Consider the following 20,397-nt stretch of genomic DNA (forward strand, 5'->3'; position numbering starts at 1 on the left):
GGCTGCTATGGATGCAGATAGAGAGGGTTGTTTATTCAGTGAGATAATAAAACGCTGCATCTCTCTGAAAGCAAAGGATTACAGTAGGTTGCAAAATATTGTGAGACTTCTTATAATTACTGTAGAAAGATAGAATCTTCGACCAGGTAGTAATTATACAAATTGGATAAACCGTTTGGAAGATGGCATTATCTGTTCTGTTGCACCTGAGATTCCTACTATGAGATTAAGATCTGGAGATGGGTCCTCGGTTCACTGCTCCTCACAGGGCGCCCCAGTGGCATTAAACAAAGGGTCATAAACAGAACAATGTAACTTAACTTAGTCAGTACTCATGAGTGATCATAATTTACTCTTTAGAAAACACCAAACTATCAAGTAAACGGTTTTATTGCATCCTTTATCCAAAAAGTATATTCTGTGGAAAATAGTGTGCATTTATAGGTCCTGTCTGAGGGTCGCTTCTGCACTGCAAGTTTTTAAACTCTCCAATGATAAGAGAAATACCCAAAATGTTTGTGGCTGGATTTGCCCCAGAGCTCCGAGTCTAGCCCTTTAGAACACAATTAAACTGCTCCCACTGCTGTCAGAAAGTTCATTGTCTTCTTGCGTACGCCTTTGTCATAGTATAGTATTTTGTCTAAAACCAATCTCTTAGGCTTCTGTTGAGTGTGGCTCAATGAATACATGGAGCTGTGTTAAGGAACGGATAAGACACACAGACTTATTTGAACATATCTGTTTTTAAGAGTGTATTCAGTCACTCTAGGCTCCATTCATACAGGCCAAGGCCTTGTTTACTGCTGATAACCCATCTTATCACTGCACAATGGATGTGGCCGCCTGTTTCTGCTCCGAGATAAACAAAAGAAACAATATCCTTTTATTTCTCTCTTCCACCACGACCACCACTCCTTTCCTTCGTACATTCTTTGTCCTGTTGTCTCTTCTTCCACTCAGTTGGATTTACATTATGTGTCGATACAGTATGTGTTATCATGGTTGAAGTGCACTAATTTTAACCAAAACATCCTGTCCTGGTAAATGCGTAATGATGCTTTTTCTCAGCTCAATATTTCTTGTTTTGAAGCTGAATCAGCACAGTAGATGCACTGGCTTGGGTTTCTTGTGGCTTGATCTATCGAAGTAATATTAGTTAATACTATGCTGGTAGTATGTGTAATACAAGGGCTGTCACTATATCGACTTATCGTTCAATAAATAACAGATTAACGATACATGTTTTAGCTCGATTTTTAGCTCGTATTTTGATTGGCCGATGCCGGTGTGCACCACTGATATTTTTGGCAAAATTTTAGAGTTGTCTAATCCCGTGCATGATGTTTCTAAATGTGTCAGTGTTGAACTATGACAGCAGGGGCGCTGAATAATTATGTTTAGTAGGTACTTCAGAGGGAGCTCATGTGAAAGACAAAAATCAGTAGATTCCAAAACAAAAAGCGGTAAATCTCTATCTCTTATGGTTCCAAAATTATACGCAAGTATAAAATATGTAAAATAGGTGTACAAACACTTTTCGCCGCGATGTTTCTCTGCTGCCCTGAGGCCTTGGAAGTTGGGGGCTCATTTTAAAAAGCTCTGACTGAGCTAATAACGGGAAGTCTCTATCACTTTCGGTCCCGGAGATCTCGGCCTTTTTATTGGCCGATATTGAAAATATCCTAATATTGGCTGATATATCGCTCGAGCCCTAATGTTTACTGTATGTACATTTATTAGCATTCCCCCCCTATTTCTTTCTTTGTAAAACTTTGATTACTAACTGAAGCAAATTGAGATGCATTATATTTCATGTTTATTGCAGCTCGTGTGTTATTTTTGGATATGATTATGCACTTTTAGAACATAGGTTTGCTGTCATTTTTATGCCTAAAAGTCGACAGTATCTAGTATGGTTACATTGTTTATCGTGATACTTTCCTGCCTCAATATATCGAACTTCAAATTTGTTATCGTGACCGGCCTATGTAATACAAGCCCTAAGTGAGAGCTACGTCAGTGTTCTGGACTAAAACAATTTCAGTTTCATCATAGACAAAAGTTCAAAACCCATCATCTGTACCGGATTGTTTTATTCTATTGGTATTTTAGTAAAGATGAGTGGTACCAGTAACTAGGTAAACCCGTCCTGTCCCTACTCCTTCATTAGTCGTTGACAAAGCCGCTTAAAGATGCATTATGCAACTTTTGACTATTTTTATATAACAGAAACTTCTCGTGCTTAGAAGAATCGACAAATGATTAAGCCACGCCACATCACAAAATCATCTTCCATCTGACCGAAATCTACAACTACTATAATAACTATAATATTCAAGGCATGTTTCGAGTATTGCACTTTTCCCCTCATATTGTCCGAGCCTGGTCTCATTTTGAGTCTTATAAAATGAATAGATGTAGTTTTCAAATTGGAAGTGACAGATTCACTGAGAAAGATCGTGTGTTTGAGGATTGGTGCACTACTATTATTTTTAAAGAATCTTTTTAGGTCAATACAATGCACATCTTTTTTCATTGTCTGATCGCGTTAAACCTGTGTGTACAGAAAAATGAAAAATGTCGCAATTTAGCAATGATGACTTGATTCAAAAAGAAAGGCCAATAATGACTCTCTTGATCACAGATTAAGACAAGGCGGGATGGGGAACTGAAGCAGACAGTTGGAAATAAGGTCGTTGACAGGGGAAGGTTTGGGAGGCTCTGGGTTGGCTAATAGACCTGCCAGCCTAGGTTAGCGAAATAAAGATGTCACCTTATACATCATACAAGCTGACTGCTCCCCGGAGACAAAGGCGTGCGTTTGGCGTTTCGTGGTAATGCGGCAGAAGAGGTGGAGATGCGCCCGAAGGGGGAGAGGTAAGGGAGAGGGAGAGAAAAAGACGGGAGCTTTTTTTCTCATTAGTACTGGCCCCCTTGGGATCCTTTGTAGGTAGTAATGAAACGGAGTGCAAGGTGGTAATAGAGATGCGCAGTGTTGCGGCCACTTAACTTGTGAATAGGTCAGACTTGAGTGGGAATCTTACGGCATAATTAGTTTGTAAATATGTTCAAGTCTATCAGTGGCGACGGTTACTTTAAGTAGAAGACGTATTTTCCAGTGCGTTTAAGGACAGCTTTATTCCGTAATGAACAGATTTGAATTTTAAGCAACTAATGATCGAAGCTTCAGCGAAACTATTTGATTTTGTAGTGTTGACTTGTTCCCAAATGAATTAAATTAAAACCTGTTTTTTGTCCCGGTTCATCTCCATCTTTGTGCTTGATATATTTAATAAATGACAGACCTGTGAGTAATGGGTATAGTATTTAGTCCATGGGCCAGACCAAATATCGGTACCGAAAAGGTGGCAAAGGCTATCGTTGATTTTTAAGCAGGTCCATGTCTGAGGTTTATATTTTTGTATGATAGCCTTTTCAGAGTTACAGCTTTATCATAGTTTTCAGCTGTTGAAGTGAACCAACGCCATGTCAAAAAAGTCGCTTTTGACACTGGTCCATATTTTGGTTTAGGCCATTTCCAGCCCATTAGATATTGATTTACACATTGTATTTGGTATCATTGTAAAGAAGACATTTTCATGTTTCATTTGAGCCCAAATGTACTACTCTGTGACTATTACCATGGTAACCAAAGCTCCTCAAACACAAACCTGAGGACGTTTTTTCACCATTTTCACAAAAACAGTTTTACTATGTTTAACACTGTTTCTTCAAGGAACATCACAGAGACAAATGGTTGATACTGGGAAACTCTCTAGACTCTGAGGATTCAGGAAATGTATAACATGTCAGTACTTTCTCAACTTAAGGCCTCACAGTGAGCCACGAAGTAAAAGAATGTCCACCTCACATGAGCCTCTCCCATTGAAATAAGCCTATATCTGCCATTCTAAGGTTGGAACAGCTGGTGAGACTTTCTGTCCAGGACAGGCCAATGCAACTTGAAATTACATTTGTGGAGAAGAACAGTTCAGTATTTTCACCAAAAAGTTGTTCATATATTATATATATTATAGCTATTTATCATATACTATGCCATACACACAATGGCATTCTGTTTCTTTCACTACTATACATAGTCCTGTACATTTGTCTAAAATGTCTCAATAATCCAAGATAATTCCAAAGGTTTGTCTTTGTAGACACCACATGGTTATGAAGCTGAAGCTGAAGCCGAATTTGCCATAAACCACACTTTTGAACATCACAATCAATTAATAAAGTAAAAAAAAATGTAAGGTCATTTTAGTAAAGTTGTTTTATTTCATTACTAATAAATCAAATATAGTAGTATAAAGATGGTGAGGTGTGAGGTGTTAAAACCAGGACATGAAGAGTCAACACAAAACTATAGCTTAGCCTCATCCAGAACTAAATCACAGAGGCAGTCGACTAAGCAAAACAGTCCATATTTTTATTTCTCAGGTGTTGTTCTGTTGGCTTCATCAAACCAGGACCTTCAGCTGCCCTGGGGCGGTTTGCAGCCGAGTGTGAAGTGCGATGAGTATCAGCACCTCCAAATCCGAGGCCATGGGTGGCTTCCCCTCTACAGGTCGATGGAGAGGCCTTGCCTCAAGTGGAGTGGAGGAGTTCAAGTATCTCAGTGTCGTGTTCACGAGTGAGGGACGGATGGAGCGTGAGATCGATAGACGGATCAGTGCGACATCGGCAGTGATCGTTGTTACTGTGACTGTTGTGGTGAAGAGGGAGCTGATTTACTGATCGATCTATGTTCTACCCTCACCTATGGTCATAAGATCTGGGTAATGACCAAAAGGACAAGATCGCAGATACAGGCGGCTGAAAGGAGTTTCCTCAGTCAACTAAGAGGAGCTTGGAATAGAGCCGCTGCTTTTCCCATCATAACTTATCAGATAACAAACCTGTTGATGATTGTGGAGGTTTAAATGTAGAGTTGTGCCCATATCCTGAATTTTTCTTCATGCTCTTCAGAATATGCTGGAAACAAATCTTTTGGCGATGGCACTTATTGAGTTGTCATCCTGGACTGTGCCACCTCTGCAGGGTTCAGTATCACCTCAGGCTGACAATAGTTATATCGAGCCCAGTCAAATGCAGCTAGAAAACTGTCTCTCGGAAGCTCGGCAGGCTCCACCTCTGAAACCATTCCTGTTTGGGATAGTCTCTTGTTGCCTCTTGTGCACATTTTATCTCAACACCTCAACAAGTATAGAGTGAAAAAAGAACATGCAAATTGTAGCATGAGAATACTTTATCCAGCACAAGGAATGTATCACAAGAGTCCTTTTGTTGAAATTTGTGTTTTTGAAGATACTTCATATGCTCAGACTGGACTCACCAAGTTGCACATGAATGTTGTATGAGGAGATGAAAAACAGCAAGTATGCATAGGGAAGGGGTGAGGACAATGCAGAAGAACAAGGGTCTGAGGCCGATTGATTCTAGATTTGGACATGCACAGAGAACGGATCGAGGTCCAGAAGAAGACAACAAAGTGAAGATTTATGGATATTCCGAACTTTTACAACTGTTTGTGAACTGTAATTCAGATAATGCATTGGAGCCACAGATCGAAGCTGTACGTTATTGTCCCTTTGCAATAATTAACCATTTAACCCATCCATCTGCCCCTGGAACATGTCAGGAGCCCCTGGAACATGTCCGGAGCAGTGGACAGCCATGCTCATGTTCAGAATCACCAAGTTAGAGGATTATCCTCCTGTGCATCTTTTACGTTGATTGAAGAAACCAAAGCACCCCAAAAAAGTCTGTCCAGACACAGACAGAGGATGTAAACTCCACACAAAAACACCTAAATTGAACTTCCTGCTGAGAGGCAAGAGAACGATAAGCACTAAGACTAACCACTGAGGGCATGCAATCTCTCCTGCGCATTCAACACTTTTTGGGCCAGATCTTCCACCTGGCGCAAGGACAGCGCTGCTCCAAACAAGACAAGACCCACATTCTTTTCCTAGGTAACATCGTGCTGCCTCATGTTCTTCCTTTAGTGTTATGGGCTTCTATAAGCTCTATCAGATCAAACTAAAAACTTGAGCTAACCACTGTCCGTATCTGAGAGAAAAAGATGTAAAGCCGGTCCTGCTATGTTTCCAGGTTTTACTCAGCCGTAATTCACCCCCACTCTTACACCACCTTTCTCCCTCGACCCTTCCCGGTCGCGGAGTCTGGTTGGAAGAACATTGCCATTGGTCACGAGTTGCTATTGTCAACTGTTGCAGGAAAAGCTTGGTTCTTGGATAACCAACTGTCTAACCAACTGCAGTTTGTGTGTCTTCTTGGACATAAAGGTATTCCCTTCGCCCTTTTCTATCAGCATCATGGTTTTTGTACAAGGGGATTCAAGAGTGACTGAATGTCTAGCTGTCACCTCACAGCAAGACGTTCCTGGGTTCGATATCCCAGGCCATGTGAGACCTTTCTGTGTAGAGTTTGCATGTTGTTCTTTTCGTTTCATGTCCCCTGAGTCAATTTTCTGTAGAATCCATTTCTAGTACGGTAGAACACCTTGGTACTTCTAACCTAGCTTTGGACTCAAAATCTAGCGATAGTAAAACCCCTTTTGTCTTTGTCCCGAGGGCTATTCGACTGCACAACTCTCTAGAAGCAAAAGACAATGGTGTCTGCAAGTCGCTAGAGTGTCACTAGAAATGTTATTCATTTACCAAATACAAATGTAAAATGATGTGGTTTCAGTAGTGAATGAGTGAAAGTAAATGAGACTGTCAGTGAGTGCATTGTGTAGGCTACATAATATCGATATTTTTTTTACAATTTAGGATACAGTTTATACACTGCTCACAAAAACTTAGGGCACACTCAAAAAACACAATGTAACTCCAAGTCAGTCAAATTTCTGGGATATCAGACTGTCCAGTTAGGAAGCCACCCACGCTTATTGTGAATCAGTTTCACTTGGTGTTGTGGAAATTAAACAGACACAGGTGGAAATGAGAGGCAATTAGCAAGATCACTCCAGAAGAGGAATTGTTTTGCAGGTGGTGACCACAGACCATTTCCCTGTCTTCATCCTTTGTACTGTATTTTTGGAACACTTTTGCATTTGTCCAGTGTTCTCACCACTAGAGGCATCATGAGGAGGCATCTACAACCCACAGAAGCTGCTCAGGGAGTGATGCTCATCCAAAATGGCAAGTCCATTCGTGCTGTGGCAAGAAGGTTTGCTGTGTCTCCCAGCGCAGTGTCCAGAGCCTGGAGGAGATACCAGGAGACAGGCCAGTACACCAGGAGACCTGGGGGGGGCCGACCAAGGTCAACAACCCAGCAGCAGGACCGCTATCTGCTCATTTGTGCACGGAGAAACAGGAGAAGCACTGCCCGAGCCCTACAAAATGACCTCCAGAGGGCCACAAATGTGCATGTTGGTCCTCAAACGGTCAGAAACCGACTCCATGAGGGCGTTGGGCCGGTGCTTACTGCCCAACACCGTGCAGCCCAATTGGCATTTGCCCGAGAACACAGCGATTGGCAGATTGGTCAATGGTGCCCTGGGCTCTTCACGGATGAGAGCAGGTTCACTCTGAGCACATGTGACAGACGTGACAGAGTCTGGAGACGCCCTGGAGAACGTTCTGCTGCTGCAACATCATCCAGCATGACCAGTTTGGTGGTGGGTCAGTGATGGTCTGGGGAGGCAGTTCATTGGAGGGCCGCACAGCCCTCCATGTGCGAGCCAGAGGTTCCCTGACCGGCATTGGGGACCGGGATGAGATCCTCAGACCTATTGTAAGACCATCAACGCCACGTCGCACCACAGACTGTCCAGGAGCTGACTGATGCTCTAATCCAGGTCTGGGAGGAGATCCCTCAGGAGGACATCCGTGGTCTCATCAGGAGCTGCCCAGGCGTTGTAGGGAGTGCATTCAGGCACGTGGAGGCCACACACACTACTGAGGATGATACAGACTCGTTTGGAGGAATTTCTACAGAATTTGGATCAACCAGTGACCTGATTTGTCACTTTGATTTTGACTATAATTTTGGATCCAGACCTCCAGGGGCTGAGAATTTGATTTCCATTTATCATTCTTATGTTATTTTTTTCTCAACACATTGCCCTACACTATGAATAAAGATTTTCAACCAAAAAATTGAATTGATTGACATCTAGGATGTGTTTTTTGAGTGTGCCCTAAGTTTTTGTGAGCAGTGTATTATACAGAATAATTGTAATTTTTCTAAATGTATGTTCAAGTTGCATTGGCCTGTCCTGGACAGAAAGTCTCACCAGCTGTTCCAACCTTAGAATGGCAGATTTAGGCTTATTTCAATGGGAGAGGCTCATGTGAGGTGGACATTCTTTTACTTCGTGGCTCACTGTGAGGCCTTAAGCTGAGAAAGTACTGACATGTTATACATTTCCTGAATCCTCAGAGTCTAGAGAGTTTCCCAGTATCAACCATTTGTCTCTGTGATGTTCCTTGAAGAAACAGCGTTAAACATAGTAAAACTGTTTTTGTGAAAATGGTGAAAAAACGTCCTCAGGTTTGTGTTTGAGGAGCTATGGTTACCACGGTAATAGTCACAGAGTAGTACATTTGGGTTCAAATGAAACATGAAAATGTCTTCTTTACAATGATACCAAATACAATGTGTAAATCAGTATCTAATGGGCTGGAAATGGCCTAAACCAAAATATGGACCAGTGTCAAAAGCGACTTTTTTGACAAGGGGGTGGTTCGCTTCAACAGCTGAAAACTATGATAAAGCTGTAACTCTGAAAAGGCTATCATACAAAAATATAAACCTCAGACATGGACCTGCTTAAAAATCAATGATAGCCTTTGCCACCTTTTCGGTACCGATATGCCAGATTTTGGGGTTTGGCCCATGGACTAATTGTAAAGTTCTTTGGTGTGCTCTTAAACTCATTTGCAGTGCCTGAATGTGACCTTGTTTTATGTGTTGTGTATAATGTGGGAGCTGAGCGGTGCTTCTCATTTGCGTCTCATTGCTTTCATTTAAATAAAATGTTTGTTGATTATGCCGTTGTTACAAAGACATTTCCATTTCAGCTCTAAATGCAGACTGCAATAATCTCTTCTTGCGGAGCAGTGTGCGCGAGTTCTATTAAGTTGTCAGTGGAGACGCGCCTCTAAAGTTGCTCTCGCCTCCTCCTCCTCTTCTCATTGGGCGACTCCTTATACTCTGTGTGTTTCTGTGATGGTTAGCCAGCCCCTCCCTGTCGGCCGTACACCTGACTTATGGCTGCGCAGTAATAATTTGCCAGACCTTGGCAGCCTGAGTGTACATTAGCATATAAATAGCAGATGCACTGAGTGCCCATCTCAGTCGACTACATTTAATTTTTGGTTTATAAGATTGAATGGGTTTTTAAACACGGCACCATCAAACTTGCCAAGAGACAAATGAAGTCAGAGGTGCAGTTGTCCGAGGCAGTGCCCTCGCATCATTTTCTAAAGGATTAGAGTCTTATTTAAATTGGATGCAGTAAGACATGTTCTAAAAACGTGAGTTAGGAGGAAACCTGTAGGGGCATAATTTTTAATCCAATTACTGGACTTTTTCAGAATCGTTTACAAAAGTCGTCTTGATATTGACTTAAGTCAGAACGTAGGATACTCGATATACTGTAACTACTGTGTTACTGGTGCAAACTTGTACTGCCAAACATAATTGTCCTTGAAGTTGTTGTGAATAAAGTGAATAAAGATTTCATTTTATTACACAGTTCTTACGGGACTCAAAGAACCATGTTTATTGAACTTTACCTAAATTTAATCAAATGCAATGAAATATTTGCTTCAGGACTCCGTGGTCAGCAACTTTGTATGTATCACATTCCAGATTGAAGCATATTACGCATGGCAGTGGACAACAAAGCGGTTACTTGCACTCACATAGTTAGACACTTCATGACTGCCTGCAGTCTTAATGGCAAGAGAGTATTTGTCTCCGTAGTTGGTTGAAGTAGCACCCGTGGCTGTAATGCATTGCCCTGCCATCAAGCCCCCACTGCTTCTTTAGATCCTTATTTGCTTTTTAGCGAACTATTATTTTTTTTTTTCAGCCTCTATTTCCCATTTAGCTCGCTTCTTTATTTTAACTGTGAGTAAGCTTTACCTTTACAGTAACATATCACCTTTCTTTACTTAAACAACTTTTTTTTATTTATTCTGCTCCTTCCCGAAACAATTTTTATTTCCGTCGTGCTGCGTTTTTACCGTGAAAGTTACGAGTATTTGTTTTGTGCCTTTTTCCTATTACAGTGACTCATGGCCCTGCTTTACCTAAACCATCACTTCTAATTTGTCTGCTAAATCTTGAGTTTCAGTTAAAGAAACTGCTTTTATCTCCTCTGAGCTATCTTCTCTTACCTTTTATTTTATATAGTTTCTCCCAGCCTTGCAGCGCGCGCTCTGGTGTATAAACCAAATCTCTGTTAAGATGCAAAGCAGCCCCTCGCGTAGCCATGTGCGGGGGAATAGAGGCCATATTTTTAAGCCACGCTCCCCGTCAGCAAAATGTTTCTGGTGGAAAGCTAATTCTGCTGCGAGACTTACAGCTCTGCCAGCGCGGCCGACAGCACCCGATGCTATCACGGTTAAATTAAGGTGAATTAGAGACAAAGAGGCAGAAAGAACGGTGGGGAAAAGGGATGATGTTAGGGCAGGCTTTTCCCCCAGCCAGGCGATCACTTCTTAGTCGTAGGTCATTGATCAGAACAGAATAAACTAGGCTGGATTACAGCCGACAAGCACAAAACCAACACTGACTATATCTGTGTGTATATAGATGTGTTTCATTGTGCAGCGGATGAGGGAGTGAGGCAGCGGGACAGAGTAATGCCGAAAGTTTGGCTCGGTGGTGAGAATGGGGCACTTGTGGAACTGCATCCTGTCTCCAAAGGATAAATAAGATCAAGAGTAAGGATCTTTGCAGGGCACTGCTTTTTCGATAGATTACAGAAGCATTTGCGGTAACTTTTTTAGACTTTTGGAGTCTATTACTTTATGCTGTAGTTTATCACAGACTTTTTCTTTGTAACTTATTTTTTAATAAAAGTAGGAGATAGACTAAGCATTCCAAAATGGTAAGTGATACTGGGGGAATCTTGTATATATATATATATATATATATATATATATATATATATATATATATATATATATATATTAAGTTAATTCCTTAGTGATGTTTGCCACTGCCAAGTTCCTTTACATATAAATGCATGTCAATGGTTGAAAACCATACGTTCACCATATTATCATATTATCTTGTCACTATCTTACACTTTGTTTGAAAAGGATTGATCTAAACAAGTAGTTAACTTTATCCATCTAAAAAGAAAAACACAAAGCACAGAAAAAAATGGCCCGAGTGGCCTGTGTTGCTGTAGTGAAGCGACGACAAGTGTTTTACGCTGCAAGGGATTGAGAGGTAAGGAAAGCATTTCCTGGATACGTAGGACATGGAGGAGCTGCCACGTAAGATCCAGAGATTATTACTCATACTCACAGAAGTGTCAGTGGCTGGAAACACAACTCCAGGTATGTTTATGATGAGAGAACAACCGCAATATTTCCTTTAGTCCCTCTGGGTGTAATACAAGTCTTGATGGGATAATGTCTTTCATCTCCCCCTGATATCTCTGGCCAGAAACCCACCCTTGCAACTTCCCTACCTGCGCAACACACACTCGCACACACACACACGCAATAGAATCACAAAGAAGAAGCTAACAGGCTAATGGGCAAGGCTAACTGCGGCCTAGCACCACTTCAACAGTATTTACAGCCAAGTTTGAGTGAAAACAATTATCTTCATTGTGTAATTGGATCTACAATATCCCTCTTCTCTTTTTCTTTTCTGTCAGTATAGTATTTACTCTCACGGACAATTAATGAGTAAAAAAACGTAGCATGCTACGATACCTGCAGTGGCGCTCATGGCCTCTAGGGGCATGAGTTACTTAGTACTGCTTTAAAGAAGTCATACAATGCAAAATCAACTTGTTTAGCTATTGTAATGTTGTTCCTTAATTAAAAAGATCCCTGGATATTTTTGCTTGATTAATCCTGTTTGGTCATTTGCTCAAGCGCTCGGGTCTCCTGGATTATATTGCATCAGCTGAAACACATCACAGTCCTCCACAATAATCCGTCACCGAACTTGTTCAGAGCCGATATGCCCTCGAGGTGTGTTCATCACGGCATCATCGACCTGCGAGCTGATGCTAAAACCGTGTTCCCACTGTTGGCAGCAGGGGGAGCTCCAGGCAAAAAACCTGACCAGCTTCTGTGTCATTGCTGCCTTATCCTTACATGGACATTTTTTCAAATTATATAATGTAAAATGTTCATGCTGAGAATTAATGTCTATAACCTCAATTCGCTTCTTGGTCAGGATTACCTAGGTGGAGAGTAGCCTGTTGTGCATGTTGATGGTGGGATTACTCTGAGGAAGCCACATTTCTAAAAACAATAATGCTTTTATTCTGGTAAATGTCATTGATATAACATAAGCACAAGCATGATAATCAGTGAACAATACTGCCTTTGAATTGTCGACTCTTCATTCTTCCATGCCTCTTGTTCTTTCGTCATTTTTTAATTGGATCTAATTAGGCTTTAATTGTTGATTTGCTGTTAACCAATTGCGTTCTTGTAACTTAAAGTGTTAATTGCCGCTGGTGGAGGTGTGTTCAGGACTTGGGCACGGTTAGCTGCGCCTGTCCTACACTTTGGTTACGGTGCCCTCTTCACGCGCGCATGCCCGAGTGGCTGCGTTTCCGTAATCATCTCTGGACTCATCATTTGTAAACGAATGCGACCGTTCTCTTGGGCTTTATCAGCGGCGACACACACGCAGACAGGCTAATGAAAAAGAGGCCTTTGGGAATAGGAAGTTAGTTTAACGTTAGCTTTTATTGCTCCTCATAATGCTAATCACTGCCATTATTGTGCTTGGAGGCGGCGGTGTGTGTCTTGAGCTGTTAAAGGCATAGCTCTCTCTCTCTCACACACACACACACACACACACACACACACACACACACACACACACACACACGCACACGTTTGGGTTATGGAAATGACCCTGGTGCATAGGACTGTTGTGTTCTGCATTGTAGCCCAGCCAATGGCTAACAACCGCAGCGGGAAATTAAAAACCATAAATCCTGCTTAGTGCTGATAGCAGCTCATAAGAGCACCTCTCACACACAGACCACTGTCAATGAGTGGTCCAGTGAAGAGTGAAGAGGAGCGCGCCACCTCCATTTGCAAAGTCAAAGAATATCATTATTTAAGTGTTATTGATAACGTTGCTTATTTCCTCATGTGATTTCAACCTTTATTGGTTAGATGTGGTCGAGTGTTGATCACAAACAATAAAAAAAATAGGTAAAAGCAAAGGCGTAATGTTATGTCAAACAAGATTTTTGGTATAGGCTTACATCACTCTATATCAGGAAAAGGATTATAATAAAAGGAGTATAATTTAAACAAATCACCACCTACACGACTCTGACTACACACCTATCAGTAACTATAAATTGGTGTCTAATCGGTTTGTAGTTCTAATGTAAGTTTTCAGTCACATGGGTAAAGTGATTGTTCAAAAGTTTGCAAAATGAGGGGAGAGAAAGTAAACAATCAAGCTCCCTCCAATCCCCTCCTCGTTGGACCTGAATTCCACCCCTTATTCCCTTTGCATGTGACAGCCAGGTTCATTGGTGAAAGTTATGGCATCAGGGATTCTGATTCGTTGCTATAATAATATCACTTAATATTACTTAAAGGGGGCCTATTATGCAAAATCGACTTTTTCAAGCTTTACATCATGTTATTAAGTCATTCCCTCATTAAAAACATGCCTGAAGTGTTGCCTTAGCACATTCACGTATTTTCGAGTAATCTGTAAAAACTCCGATGGCAGCCATTTTAGGGATAAAACGCCTGATTCCTTCAGGAAACGCCTCCGACCTCCAGGATACGCCTCCGACCTTTCGTCACCAGCCGAGTAACCAACCACTGCCCCTCAGCAGAACCCCCTCGCCGCAGTGTGTAGCCCTAAGATGTAAACAGAGTCATCATGGAGGATTAGCTTCATGTGTTGTGAACCGGAGCCACAGCAGACTTTTACAAAGACACACATCAGTGTTTCTGTTACCTAAACACCCAGGATTAAAACCGGTGACAAGAACACTTATTTCAGTGTCTGGTTCTGCGCTGGGAATATAGGGCATTGATGATGCACAGAGCCTCCGGAGAAAGCTAATGCTAAGCTAAACCTCGAGTCATCACGTGAAAACGAGAAATATGCACACATAAAGTCAATAAAACCACCACACACATGAAGAACCGTTTAACAATGATCACACACGGAGCCTGGCTTGTTGATTTGGAAGTTTATTGCTCACATTTCATCTACAATGGGTCATAGCCGAGTGGTTTTCTCCCGGAGCTAACAAGCTAGCCGCGACAAGCTAACGGGAAAATTCACTGAATACAAGCAGCATATTATGCATTGAAAACGTCACTAAAACAGGCAACTGCTTGAAGCAGCCTTTATGGTGATCACACACGGAGCCTGGCTTGTTGATTGTGTAGTTTATTGCTCACATTTCATCTACAGTGAGTCGTAGCCGAGTGGTTTCTCCCGGAGCTAAGGCACTATTAGCCGCGGCAAGCTAACAACCTTCACCTTCACAACATTCATTGAAAACAGGCAGCATATTATGCACAAATAACGTCAATAAAGCAGCAACTACTCGAAGCAGCCTTTACGATGATCACACAATGAGCCTGGCTTTACACATTTGTGGTTTATTGCAGACTTTTCATCAACAATGAGCTGTAGTCGATTATAACAAGCTAACGGGGTAACCTCGAAAAACCACTGTCCACCTGCACAGATAATGTCCGTCTTTGAATGGTATGGGCTCCTGCAGATCCTGGTGTCGTCCATGGGGGTATAGTTAGAGATCCATAGGGCATGGCAGATGCAAAGAGAGAGCCTCCAAACAGCAGTTATTTTTCAGGCAAGAGCCCCTTCCAAGCGTCCGGTGTGGAAGGTTTGTCTCCAAATAATATCCTGTGTGGCCATTGTTCACAAAGTGATAAACAGTAGCTCCTTTCCAACAATAAAAATTAAAATGCACCGATCGTAGTTTCAATACAGTTGAGACAACGAGCGTAGTGTTTGTTGTGATGCCAGACAGCGTGTGGAGGGGGCGTGTCGCAAAGGGTCAGAGGTTCTTAAAGAGACAGGGGCCTATTTCAAGTCATTTGCTACCACCATTTTGAAAGAGCAATTTTATACAAGGCAGTTATTCTAATTCACTGCATTTACAGACCAACAGACGGTCTCGTCATCATTGTAGTGTGATATAGACTGGTGCTATGTGGCTGAAAAAAGCATAATACCCCCTCTTTAAAGAAGTAATATGTCTCTGGCCAGAAAAACACTCTTGCAACTTTGCCTGCACCGGGTTGCATTACACGCTAATAGAATCACCAAGAAGAAGCTAACAGGCTAATGGGCAAAGCTAACTGCGGGCTAGCGCCACTTAAACTGTGTTTACAGCCAGGTTTGAGTGAAAATGGACAATATTCCTCTCTCCCTTTGTCTTTTTTGTCAGCGCAGTATTTACTCTCACAGACAATTAATGAGTAAAAACACGCAACATGCTACGACACCTGCAGTGGCGCTTATGGCCTCTAGGGGTATGTTACTTAGTTCTGCTTTAAGTTACATCAAATTGCAGGCCCAGGCGGAAATTGAAATGTTTGCAAATCTAATCGCAATACTTGTCAGAAAAAAAAATAGTTTTTTTTCCAGCATCATGTAGCCCTTCTTGAAGCCACACTGTGTCGAATTTTGCCCAAAAAATAAAATTGAAATACAAGCGTTTATTTTATTACAGATATTTTCATCATTGAAAAATACCTCATAAATGTACAAACAAACATGAGCTTTTGCTGTGAGCGCTCAGCTCTCCTAAAACAGGACTGTAACTTTACCAGGAGTGGGTACGTCTCCAGCTCGTCTCCATGGTGATGTGACTAAAGTCGGCAGAATTTGAGATTTAAACAGGTTAGGTTCTCATCCAAATCCATTCTTCGATTACCCATTACAGTAATTAAATTGTTTGTGTCGGGCTGCTCATTAAGAGCATGTTTTGTACTGATGGCAACAGTATGGTCCAAAATGTTACGCAGTGTGCCTTTAAATATTTTATCAACCCATTAAATGTACCAGGCCTTGTCATAATCCTAAGGACCAGCATCTTGATATCCGACCCTTTTCAACCTTTCACACCTGTTTCCTTCTGTTTTCAGGTGAAAGCGTCTGCAGATGGGGATGAGGATGACGACGATGACGCTGATTTTGATGAAGTCCCAGAAAAGGAAGGCTATGAGCCGCACATTCCAGAGCACCTGCGAGCAGAGTATGGTACGTTTTCATTTACTGAGGCTGGTGTGACGTGTGGGTAAATAAAGAGTTTAAACTACAAAAGGAGACCTGCTGCATCCCTGATCCTGTTGGATTCACACAGGCTCTCAGTAAATAAACACACGTGCTGCAGACACTTCAAACACTGGCCAGCTGTGCAGACTCAGCGCAACCTGCTTCCAATAGGCTAACTGTTGGCTAGTGTAGGGTAACGGCGACTACCTGTCCATGTTTTACGACAGTTACAAAAAATACAGGACATAGGATGAGAGATGAGAGGAGAATTTAAATATATGTTTGAATAAGAACGATTTTCGATGCTCCTTTACCATTTGTTGGTGTCAAATTAACGTTAGCCTTTAGCTTCGAGGCTAAAAGACTTGCAGTTATTAACGCAGAAGTCTGCTGGTGAAGAATGAACATCATTAGTAAAGTTTTATTATGGTTGAAGGGGTGTCATTTCCCCCCCATCCTCATCTTTATTGACAGTTTTTCACTAGCTGAATTTGGGTGATACTTGGAATCAGGCAGCCCCGGCGTCGTAGTGAAGCCTTAATGTTATTTTCAATTCTGGGTTTGGCTCACATATTTGTTTGCCGCTGATTTGGGGAAAGCATGCCAGCTCTGTAATGGAGACAAATAGTTTTTTACCCCGAGTGTTTACTCTGTCTATCTGTGATGGATTCAGAGCTGTCAACACATCCATTTACCTCCACTCTCTCCTATAGCTACATATGATTGACTGTCGCAGCGCCGTTTCTTCTGGGAGACGTGGCTGCATTGTATTGCCCCCTTGTATGGATCATGTTTAGCTTGCGGGCAGCGCGCTAGGTCACAGGTCAAATGTTCAGGTCATTAAACAAAGTACCTTTACGGTGTATTGCACAGTCAGCTGCAAACCAACATCTCTTTTTGTTTTTAATCATTGGAATTTGAATGCTGTTAATATCATTATGAGCGGTTATATGGAGGCGCTAGGCCAGAGGCGACACTAAAGCTGTCTCCCTGTTGCTCCGTCAGCCATATTGGTACTCCATCACTCATATATATTCATTTATGGCTTATCTGATGTTCCTTCTGTTGTGTCTGTGTTAATGGTGCCATAACCCAAACATGCTGTGGACAGTGCTGTTTTTTTTTTTTTTCCCCATCAGTTGCTCCCCTGTTGTGGTGTCTCTGTGATCTTTGACCTGGCTTCAGCTGTAAACCCCCCCCCGCTCCCACTGGTTCCCTGAGTCATTACATCCAGCAGCACATGCTCGCAGTCTTTACCTACAAAGGGGCCGCTCCTCTGTCCTCCCTCCCTCCATTACTAATCAATTAGACGCTAAAGTAATTAGATAGTATCTGATGTGGCCAAAACAGCTGTGTGTGTGATGTCAGGGTGATTAGTGGGTTAGGTAATGATCTACAGAGGCCAAAGCAAATTAACAATGCAACCTTTTTAATGAGCCGCTATTAGCCCCGCGCAGAGTTTTTTACCACCCACTTTTTTACACACTTTGTTGCAGCCAATATGTTGTACCGCACTGCTCTATCATTTAGTAATCTGGGCAGAGTCGCGTGCAATCGGCACTGAAAACTGAAAAGTGTTAAGGAGTCGGGCTTAGAACCTTTTGTAATATGTCATTTTGAGTTCGGCTTTACCCACATCTTAAAGCTTCTCGACTGGAGATCTTACAGCCTATAGGTCAGTGTAACGCCTCATTTGGAAACTCAGACCTGCAAAAGTGATCTGAACAGATGATTTTCCTCACCATGTTGTCAACACTTTTGTCATGTTTTTTTTTCTGGCTTGCGTTTTTGTCACATCTTCATCACTTTTTGTGGCTTTTCATTATTTTTTTATCACATGTTTTATGCTTTTTCATCTCTTTTTTGTCGCGTTTTTGTCAAATTTTTATGCTTTTTTGTGTGTTTTTATAACACGTTTTCACCCTTGTTTTCATCGCTATTCTTTGTTGTGTTTGCGTCACGTTTTTGTAGGTCTTTCATCGTATTTTGGTTGCTCTTTTGTCACTTTCGGAGGCTAATAGTCCGTCTCGTAAATGCTTGAACCACCCAGACTCTGTAAGGGAATACTGTGTTTTAATTTACTAAAATGGGGCTAAACTACAAATCATTTTTATCATACGTTGAATGTTTTCATTTGGGTCGCAGCTTATCGTGATATACCGAAGGTTTGTCCTGACCAATCAATGGGATTTCACACAAAGGGAGGGGTTTAAGAGGTAAAACATGGATTGAGGGCATTGGAATGGATCTGCAGTAGTTTATTTGGTCTCTGAATGTAGGTTGTTTGCTGTATAACATAAGAGAAATATGAACATTTGAATCCATATGTTGCTTCACTACAAAATGATTTGTCGCTAAATACATTCCAGACTACACAATGTGGTAATGATTAAGATCTGTGACTCGATTTTCAAATAGGTTAAGCAAAGTATTCCCAATCTGTGAAACACTATTCTTCAGACCAGGGTGGTATTTATCATTATTGCAAGGTAAATTCCCTTCATTTCTCTCCTGCTCCTTCTCCTCCCAGCTCTCTGTCCACTCCTATCCTTTTCACTGCGCTCGTCCCTGTCCCGTTCTGTCATCCTCATTATCAGGCCTCTTATCCCCCTCTCTGCTGTCAGGACACTATCTCTCTCCTTCTCAAATTAACATTTTAATTACAGGCCCTGCTTAACCCCAAGAAATCAATACCTCTTTCTGCCTCCTCTTCCTCTGGCTCTTTTCGCTCAAATTTCTCCTTTTAGCACCCCCACAGCTTTAAACGCACTGGTGCTTATAGCGCTTTATCCACATTTCCTGCCATCGATCTATATTTATTAACATTTGTAACATTGCAAGATAAGGTAAAGGATAATTAGGTCGTTCTTCACGCTATTGTCAAATCGGTTTGCAACGTACTACAAATGTATAGAAAGTACTCAGTGTGTTGCATTGGCATAAAATAAAGGTCCCATTGTTTTAAATTGTCGTGAAGGCCGTGGTAGGATTGCCCCTTAACGATAGACAAAGATGATCTGTCCTTGTTTAAAGTTTATATCTCAGTAATTACAAGATTTATCCGTGTAAAACGTAAGTGGCAGTGTGTTCCTGTCAGCACAAATTGGTTGTTGTGAGTTGAAAAGACTTTAAGCCATATGATTAATATCGCATCGCAATCTCTGAAAGCAACGATTTGAGAAAACATTAGTTTTGTGAAAATGTCTGTCCACTCCCATAAGGTTTTACACACCTCTGACCCCCCATACTTTCAAATCTTGTTTTATTTTCGCGTCTGTTTAAGTCAAATGAGGCCTTATCTTAACTAGTTATGTCAAGGTCTTTGATGGCTCTAATAATCTCTCCGATCAGTGTGTTGGCAGGTCTCACTTTACTCCTTTCCTCTGATCTCACCTGCAGTTGGAGTTTGGCTAATTCCTTTTAAGCCCTCAGAACTTCCAGCTCAACCCTCGGATGACCACACACACGCACGCACACACATTTTAATGTTTGCAATCACAAAGGCAGGAATTATTTTGATACTATAGTAATCTCTGGAAACAAAAAATCTAAATACAGTTTATATATACCTTGTTTCAATGGGGTCTTATTACTTATGCCATTATTACCATGGTCTACTCTGGGTGAATACTCAATTCTGTGCGTTATGTAAGGGATAATGCACGACGAGGCATTATCCCACTTATACCATGGTCCTGCGAATTGAAACTGTTCATAGGGGCCTGATTGCTTATTTTTTTAAGTCCTGGGCAGGAGTTATTTCACTTTTTAATCAGTTTTGAGTGATATAGAATGTGTTTTTGCCTCCACGTTGTGCAATAAAACTGAGTTGTTTAATCCTTACGTAGTAGATTAGACTTTGCAAACGTGGTAATCTACATACAGTATCAGTTTAGGATCATTTTTTCAGTCTTTTCT

General features: G+C 41.6%; 1 protein-coding gene across 2 annotated transcripts in view; it reads left to right on the top strand.

Moving 5' to 3' along the window:
* The window catches only part of uvssa (UV-stimulated scaffold protein A), a 30,474-nt gene that overhangs the window by 3,263 nt on the left and 6,814 nt on the right, over nt 1–20,397 (top strand). For both annotated transcript variants that reach the window (XM_079556463.1, XM_079556464.1), the window contains exon 9: nt 16,350–16,464. In XM_079556463.1, coding sequence (XP_079412589.1) covers nt 16,350–16,464 — 115 coding nt within the window. The remainder of the gene's footprint in view (nt 1–16,349; nt 16,465–20,397) is intronic.

The sequence above is a fragment of the Gobius niger genome (genome assembly GCF_951799975.1).
Source record: "Gobius niger genome assembly, chromosome: 5".
NCBI lineage: Eukaryota > Metazoa > Chordata > Actinopteri > Gobiiformes > Gobiidae > Gobius > Gobius niger.